The 8,255-nt window shown below is 61.9% G+C and overlaps 2 protein-coding genes across 2 annotated transcripts in view; one reads left to right on the plus strand and one right to left on the minus strand.

Annotated features, from left to right (window-relative positions):
- Nucleotides 1–2: 2 nt before the first annotated feature.
- SLC46A1 (solute carrier family 46 member 1) lies at nucleotides 3–4,221 on the plus strand (the record flags this gene model as incomplete). The annotated part of the gene is made up of 5 exons (XM_019510979.1): nucleotides 3–11; nucleotides 210–1,062; nucleotides 1,385–1,468; nucleotides 2,742–2,898; nucleotides 3,417–4,221. Coding segments are annotated over 5 exons (1,221 nt in total), but the record flags the coding sequence as incomplete, so codon positions are not given.
- Nucleotides 4,222–6,290: 2,069 nt separating this feature from the next.
- The window catches only part of SARM1 (sterile alpha and TIR motif containing 1), a 7,397-nt gene continuing 5,432 nt past the window's right edge, over nucleotides 6,291–8,255 (minus strand). The window contains exons 7-9 of the mRNA XM_019511276.1: nucleotides 7,796–7,985; nucleotides 7,569–7,690; nucleotides 6,291–7,175 (exon numbers count right to left, since the gene is read on the minus strand). Of these exons, the coding sequence (XP_019366821.1) occupies nucleotides 7,046–7,175; nucleotides 7,569–7,690; nucleotides 7,796–7,985 (442 nt within the window). The 3' untranslated portion in view covers nucleotides 6,291–7,045. The remainder of the gene's footprint in view (nucleotides 7,176–7,568; nucleotides 7,691–7,795; nucleotides 7,986–8,255) is intronic.

An 8,255-nucleotide genomic window follows, 5' to 3' on the forward strand; every position in this document is an offset into this window, starting at 1 on the left:
CGCTGCAGCAGGTGAGCGCCGCGCCGCGCCGCGCCGCCCGCCCGCCAGGGGGCTCCGCTCGCGCGTGTAGGCCCGGGGCGCTCCTCAGGCTCTGGTGCTGCCCCGCCCCGCCCCGAGGGACTCTCTGGGGTGGGTGCTGGTCCCTGCCCCGTCCCGGCTAGGGGTAGCGGCGGGGCTGGGCGGGGATGGTGCCTCGCTCTCTGTCGCAGGAGGTGGAGACCCTGGTCTCCCACTGGACCCTCTACCTCAACCTGGGAGGCTTCTTTGTGGGCCTCTTCTCCGTCACCCTCTTCGGGCCGTGGAGCGACCGCGTGGGCCGGCGCCCGGCGCTCGTCCTGCCCGCGGTGGGCATGGCGCTGCAGGCGGCCGTCTACCTCCTCGTCATGTACCAGCAGCTGCACGTGGCCTACTTCCTGCTGGGCCGCATCCTGAGCGGCCTCCTGGGCGACTACAACCTCATCCTGGCCGCGTCCTTCGCCTACGTGGCGGACATCAGTGACAGGAGCTCGCGCACCTTCCGCGTGGCCGTGCTGGAGGCCTGCCTGGGCGTGGCGGGCATGCTGGCCAGCGTGGCCGGCGGGCAGTGGCTCCGGGCGCAGGGCTACATCAACCCCTTCTGGATGGTGCTGGCCGTCAGCCTCGCCGCCGCGCTCTACGCCGCCCTGTGTCTGCCGGAGTCGGTGAGGCCGCGACAGCCTGCCAAGCTGTTCACCCTCCGCCACTACCTGTCCGTGTACCAGCTGTATGCAGCCCCGGGGCGCCACAGAGCCCGACTGCGGCTTGCCCTCTACTCCCTGGCCTTCTTCCTCATCGTCACCATCCACTTCGGGACCCGGGGCATCTTCGTGCTGTATGAGCTTGGCTCCCCGCTGTGCTGGGGCCCCGATCTCATCGGCTACGGCTCGGCGGCCAGTTACCTGGCCTACCTGAGCAGCCTGGGGGGGCTGCGGGCGCTGCAGCTGTGCCTGGGAGATGCCTGGGTGGCAGAGCTGGCCTTGCTGTCCAACATCCTGGGACTGGTGGTGATTTCCCTGGCCACGACAACGGCGCTGATGTTCATAGGTGATGCTGGAGCCCTGCCTCCCGGGATCGGTCGTGAGGCCTAGCTTAGAGGGAGGAGGGAGAGTGTGGCATCCCCAGGGAGAGGCAGACCGGCAGGGAAAGCAGCCCACGTGGCAGCTCCCTGGAGGTCAGCCAGCCAGGAGTGAGGCCTGGCTCTGCTACTGCCCTGAAAAGCCATGCAGGTTGGGCCCTTGGGCGGCCCATGGGAGCCAAGGGGCTGTAAGGGGAGGCAGGCCTGGGACGTGTGGGGAGCTGGTGGGCAGCAGTATGGACTGCAGTCACCAGCTCTGCAAACCTGGACGTGTCTTATTTCTCATCCCAGGTTACGGGATCCTGTTCCTTTCGATGGCAGCCACACCAGTGATCCGGGCAAAGCTGTCCAAGCTGGTGAATGAGAACGAGCAAGGTAAGGGGTGGCCTGGCAGAGCCCACAGTAGGACCCTCTACATCCAGACTGCTGATGCATGCTCAGGAACCACCTTGGGAGTGTGCGCTTCACTCTCAGCCTCTTCTGGCTGAAGGGGGTCAGCTCCCCCAGAGCCCTCTGCCCGCACCCACGGCCATGTCCCTGGCCCTGAGCAGGGCTGCCCCTTTCTCAGCACTGCCAGCCAGTTCTCTAGGCAATGCCCCATGCACACAAAGCAGGAGTCAGTTGTGTTTGAGCACGGCGGATGGGTCACTGAGCTGCTTTCAAAGCCTTTCCCTGGAAACAAGCCTTAGATGGGTTAAAAATAAACCCTGCACACAGAAGCAGTCCTGGCCCAGCTTTCACTTCAGTAAACCAGCAGCAATCGGAAGAAGCTCAGCATTACTAGGCAGATAAACCACAGGGTGTGGTGGGTCATCCTCCTCAGTGTGACGCCGGGAAGGGCCCAGCCAGGGCTCTTCCTCCTCCACCTTGCTCTGCAGAGCCTGCTGTCCTTGTGAAGGACATGCGAGCTAGGGCTGCAGGGCGTGGGGGGACATGAAACGGCAAGTGTCTGGACGCGTGCAAAGCGCTGGCTCCTCCAAGAGCTCTCCTGCGTCCTCTGCCAGGATGAAGCCAGTGTGAATGTGACTGAGCTTACAAAAGGCAGCATCTCTGCCATGTTGGTTGTGTAAGGAGTGATAACATGCTTGGCATGGACACAGATGGAGATTGCCTCTGCCTCAGGGAACTGACAGTCCCTTTGGGTATGTGGCATCCTGGCTGTGCGCGGGCAAGTGCTGCTCAGATAAGACAGTGGCATTTTCCTGCACATGGGCTGAACTTGGCCCATCATAAAAAACAAGGATTGGAAGGAACCTTAGGAGTCATCTAGTGCAACCCCCTGCTCCAAGCAGGACCAGCCCCAACTACATCATCCCAGCCACGGCTATCTAGCTGGGTCCAAGGATGGAGACTCCACCACCTCTCTCGGTAACCCCGTCCAGTGTTTCACCACCCTCCTCATGAGAGAGGTTTTTCCTAATATCCAGCCTAAACCTTCCTTGCTGCAACTTGAGCAACTGTCATTTCAGGCTGTGTACAGGGCACCCGTCTCCCTGACAGACATCTATCCCCAGCCCCTGGCGCTTGTGCTGCGGCTTGAAACGGGCAGGGATATTTCAGTAGGGCCCTGGACATCTGGCGTGGAGGGAAGAGCCTCTGGCCCCAGGAGAGCCACGTGACTGACTGCTGTCCATGGTGTCTCTGCCAGGTGCTCTCTTTGCCTCTGTTGCCTGCGTGGAAGGACTCTGTTCCCTCGTGGCCACCGGCGTGTTCAACTCCCTGTACCCTGCCAGCCTGCACTTCATGAGAGGATTCCCCTTTCTCTTCGGGGCCATCATTCTCCTCATCCCAGCTGTCATTATCGGGTAACTTGGCCCCCCACTCTCATGTAGACAGCACTGTGCTGCTTCTCCTGCCTTTTGCAGGGCAGTGACTTATGAGGGGTTGTTATAAGGCTTGCTGTGAAGGGTGACTGTAAGGGGAGGTTTACTCGCTGACGTGCGAGTCTCGGTCTTGGGACCTGGATGGAAGGTTGGAGCCTGCGGTGGGTGTAGGTGCTGCAGGGCCCGGTGCCTGGCCCAGAGCAGGACCCAGGGGAGACACGTTGGCTGCTTCTGCAGACCAAGGGGAGAGTTGGGTGTCTCGGGGGCAGGTTGCAAAAACCTGCACTGTGAGCCAGGAGGTGCCTAGAGCCAGCTCCTCACATGGGCATGTGTGGACTCCCACCCCTCTCTAGTGGAAGAACCTGGGTCTGAGCTGCAAGGCAGCACCTCTGTGATCTCCAGCCAGGAACCAGGAGGCCTCTCTGAGGGCAGGCGCCTCCAAAGCTTGCTTTTTCCTGCATGCCCCCGGGGCAGCTATAAGCCTGTTGGTTCTCTCGTAGGTGGATAGGAATCTTGGCCTCGGAGCCGGAATACGGTCACTTTATGGATGCTGCCTCGTCCCCGACGGAAGGCGAGGCAGTGCCACCCCCCAAGGAAATAGTAGATGCTGCTGAATGAGCCCGTCGGCAGCAGCTCTGGACTCTGCTAGGAAGACTTCACAGACTGTGACCCACGGGTGTCCTTGGAGGTGGGCAGTGCCATGCAGCTTGACGCAGTAAGAACTGAGGTCTGCTGGTGGGGATGCCTCCGTGCTGTCCTGTTCCCCCAGTCTGTCGGGGAAGATGCACGGGGCTTTAAACGTGGAGTAGGGATAGGGACTAGCACCACTTGCTCACAGGGGCCACAGGAGGAGTCATTAGCTGGCCATTCTTGGGGGTGGAAATGGGGCGGGGGGAGCTCAGGCTGAAGCTACAGACCAGAGCCCGGCAGTGCATCTGTACTGGGTAGCAAATGATCAATCCATTAGGGTGAGTGCGACCCACACCACTGTCACTCCTCACGCAAGGCAAAACTGGCTCTGAAGAGGGCAGATGTGGAGAGCAATGGGCGGGCTGTAGAAGGAGGCAGGTGCCCGCACCTGACTAGCAGAAGCTGTCTGGCTGGGCTTTTGCAGGGTGGCATTTGCCTTCCCTGGTGGGAGGAGAGTCCCATGGGAGTGCTCTCAGCTGCCAAAAGTGTTGGCCTCAGGGGAATGTGTCCCTAGGAGAAAAGGATTCCTTGTGTGAAGTGCCAAAGCAAGCAGCCCCGGGCCCTGCTCCCTTGCAGCCCAGGGATTCAGAGCTCTTAATAAAATCTTGTTGACTCCTTGTCACATCCATCACTTGCACAGTAATAAATTAGCAGGGCTGATTAAAAAAAACAAAAAAAAATCCCTTATGCAAGGCCCCGGGCACATGCTGTACTGTCTGCTAAGCAGTTTACCTGCAAGGATAAGGGTTCTCCAGGGGGGAAATAACTGCTGCCAAGGCCACCGTTTATTGGCTATAAAACAGAACCAGGGGTTATTTCAGATCATTTTCTTTCTTGCTTATCTCTCCATCATGCTCTTGCTTCCCTCTTGGCTTGGGGCCACTGGGACAAAGGAGAGGAACAGCAGCTGGCGCTGATCTGTGCTGATCTGCCAGGCCCCTGCACGGGTCCGGAGCTGTGGGACCCTAGGTGACCACAGAGGTCTCCGTGGGCTTGTCTCTGGGTCCTGGAGGGGAGCGCGCAGCAGCTGCAGCTCTGCCCATGGGTCATGCATAGTACTTGCTGCACTGGAGTAGCTGCCCCTGTCCTGTCAATGGGGACCACTGCCATTAGCACGGAAAGGGGGATGCGGGGCAAGAGCCAGCTCTGATTCCCCCCAGTCTGGCTAGCTCAGCACATGGACAAAGGGGTGGTGGGGAGACCTCACCCTTTGTGTGAGATCTCTACTTGGCCGCTGCATGCTAGTGACTCGGGGGGTGGGGGCTGCATTGTCCCCTCCCCTGGCCCAGCCCTGCCCCTGGCACCATTGGGGTGGCTCAATCCCTGGCACCCAATGTGTGGGCAGGGGAAACATGAAGTCCTGTTGATGGAAGAACAGCTCCTTCTGTGCAAAGTTTGTCTGGGCTCTTCTCCCAGATTGACAGGCACGCAGCCTGGTGCTGAGTGGCTGCTACAGGTGCCTCGGGTAGCACGAGCCTGGGAAGAGACAAAGCATGAGATCTTTGGGCTGTCTGGGCCGGCAAAAGTGCCCTCGTGTCTGAATACTGTGCCGGCTGGAGGGCGGAAGCCAGCGGCAATCATGGCTGTATCTTCCCCCAGGACTGCATCAGGTGTGTGCACCATGGCCGCGGAGGAAGGAGGGGGCTAAGTCCCCCTGCCCATCCCTGCCGCTTCCATGGGGCATCCTGGGCAGAGCCAGCTGTGGCACCTTTGCTGGGTATTGCACAGAGCCATCCCACTCATCTCCATGCTGCCCTCCTGCCGCCCAGCCGGGGACGTGTGGCACGTGTGCTCTGTCCTGTCTCTGTCTCTCCCAAGGGGAGCTGAGCTGTCTGATCGTTTCCCCCAGCTCGTTGTGCTGCTCTGGGGAAGACCAGGCAGGTCAGAGGCATGGGTGCTCCAAGAAACCCTAGGGAAGCTGGGCAGAGTGAGGTTTGTCGTGGCCCTTAGCCCCTGGGACCAGCACAGCAGACCTTTCCCTTCATGTCTGGGGGGTGACTGCAGGTATCCTGCTGGAGCTGGGCTTTGTCAAGCCCCCAGACAACTGGCTGGGGCCACAAGAGTCCCTGAGCTCAGCTCAGCTCCCCTGGGAAGCAGCCCCAGGAGCGGAGCCAGGCCTGATGTGTCTGCAGTAGCCTGCGCTAGTGCAGTGCCTTGTGCTCCTTGGGGTTTCCTCCATGCCAAGGACACCTCCTGCTCTTTGAGCCCTGGGGCACAGGGTATGGACAGCAAGGTCTGCCCCAGCTATGGGGCACCAACCTCTGCAGGCCGGAGGGGGCCCAAAATGCTGCTGGAGGGGGACCCTCGGTCCCAGCCCAGAGCACCATGAGCCAGGCTCGCTTCATGCTGGGCTGGGCAAGACTTCAGTCCAGCCTGCAGCTTCCAGGGAGGCTCCACCAGACCTGTCGGGGGCCGAAGGCCAGGCATGCAGGTGCCTGGTGAGTGCAGGCACTGCAATATTATGCTGCCGATGAGCAGAGGGAGCAAGAGTGAGACCCCAGCATGGTCCAGCTCCTCGGTGCTGTGCAGAGAGGCCCGGGTCACAGCGCAGAAGCACGTGTCAGCCTGCCTCGCACTGGGCTCCCCACCTGCCCCTGGCGCCCAGCATGTGAGCGGGGAAGGGCACCGGTGTGGCTAGTGCAGCGACATCACCTGACCTTTAAAAAACAGAAGAGGCATTTAGCAAAGGCCCCTGGGAAAGGCTCTACCTGATCTCGGTGCTATAGGGGACTGGCAGGGGAAGGGCACGACGGGGAGATACAGCTTATCCCGCGTGCAAGGCCACGAGGAGGTAGGAGGGAGCCCGCAGCGGGGCGGGGGTTCTGCTGGGGGACCGGCTGCGCCTTGCCTGCCACTCGCCTCCCGTTGGCACTTGCGGTGCTGCTCAGCCGCCGGCGGCAGCGACGTCCCCCCATGCCTGGCAGAGGCACTGGCGTGGGGCTGCAGCAGCTGGGGAGCTGGAGCTGCGGGGTGATGGAGCCTGCCGGCAGTGGTCTGTAGGCACAGCATAGCGATTCCTCCCTGCAGCTTCGCCCCAGCCCCTTCCTTCATGGGCACCTCTCTTGGCCCTGCAGCCTCAGCTGGGCAGTGCCTGCACCCTCCAGAGTGGGATGCCGGGGGGCGTGGGTCAGCGCCGAGGAAGGCGGGGAGGAGGCTGCCCTGTCCTGGGACAGCAGCTGGGCCACTGGCAGTCTAGGCTGGCTCCTTTTGTACCAGGCGGGGAACGCCGGGACTGGTGTTGCAGAGCCAGCGTGGGGGTGCCCCCAGCCAAGTGCCTGTTCTCTTGCAGTGTCCCGCAAGCCAAGGGAGCAGGCAGGGTCCTGTGCAGGAGGAGAGCGGGGTGCGCTGTGCAGCGCTGGAGAATGGGAGGTTTAGAGGGAAGATCTGGCCCTGCAGCCAGGGCTCCTCCAGGAAACTGGTGGTGGTGGCTCGGGCAGCACTAGGTCTGCGCCAGGGGTGGCACGCACTCCAGGCTGTTCTCGGAGCCGGCGGAGGAGTCCCGGGATGAGCGGCCCTGGAGGAAGCGGATGATCTTCTCGATCGTGGCGTCCTGGTACTCGTGGGACCACCTGTGTTTGTGGGAGAGCAGACTCAGCTGTGCTGTCTGGAGAGTGTGGGAGATGCCCCCGGTGAGCTCAACGTGGGGCCGCAAGAGCCGCGGGGACACCCCCTCTCCATTCCTGCCTGGGGGTCCAGCCTGGCAGGGAGCGGAGCTTGGAGAACAGCTTGCAGGGAGCTGGCTAGGGGCAAGGCGAGGGCTGGAGGACAGCAGGGGCCTGAGGCCCATCCAGATTCCCCAGAGCCTGACATGACAAGGAGAGGCAACCATTTTGGGGGGACCAGGAGAGGTGTGTGCACCGGGGGAGCAGGCAGCTGGGTCTCCCAGGCCTCGTGTCCAGCCCTGAGCCTCCCACTAGCCTCCGTGCCCAGTTTTAGCCACATTTCCGCCCCCCCCGGCTCACTTGATGCCATTGAATTTGAGCACGGCCCTCATGTCCTCAGGGAGTGTCTGTGGGTCAGGCCACTCAAAGTGGTCGGTCACGGGGACGATGTTCTTCCCACAGTTCAGTGCTGTCACAATCTCCTGGGGAAGGGAAGGGAGGCAGAGCTCAGCCCATGGTGCCACTGCCTCCGGCCTCTACTCGCGCGGTGCCACCCAGAGAAAGGGCCGTGGCAGCGCCCACCTCACCTTGTGCACCCAGTCCTTGCACTCAGGGTCTCCCATGCACTTGTCCAGCGAGCCCGGGGAGAGCACCAGCACAAAGTTGCGGGCATTCATCACGCTCTGGATCAGCTTGTCTTCGAACTTCCCAGCTTCCAGCTTCTCCACGTCGATGAATGCGCTGAAGCCGTGCAGCTGCAGGTGGACCTTCAGCAGGCTGGAGTGAGACAGACAGGGCATCACCAGGGTACCCTCCAGGCTCCTGTCCTCCAAGCCTGCTCCAGCCATGTCAGCTGGAGGCACCGGACACGGAAGTGCAGGGAGCGGCTCCCACAGGCCAGGTGCAGCCTTTGAGAGCTCAGCCACTGTCCCAGCCCCTTGCAGCAGACCAGGATGTGGGCACCCAAGGCTGGCACTGAACATGGGGGTAGGAGTGGGCCTTGCACCCAGCCCTGTGCAAGGGGAAGGGGAAGGGGAAGGGGAAGGG

This window comes from Gavialis gangeticus, unplaced genomic scaffold, assembly GCF_001723915.1.
Source record: "Gavialis gangeticus isolate Ggan-Ray unplaced genomic scaffold, GavGan_comp1, whole genome shotgun sequence".
NCBI classification, from domain to species: Eukaryota; Metazoa; Chordata; order Crocodylia; family Gavialidae; genus Gavialis; species Gavialis gangeticus.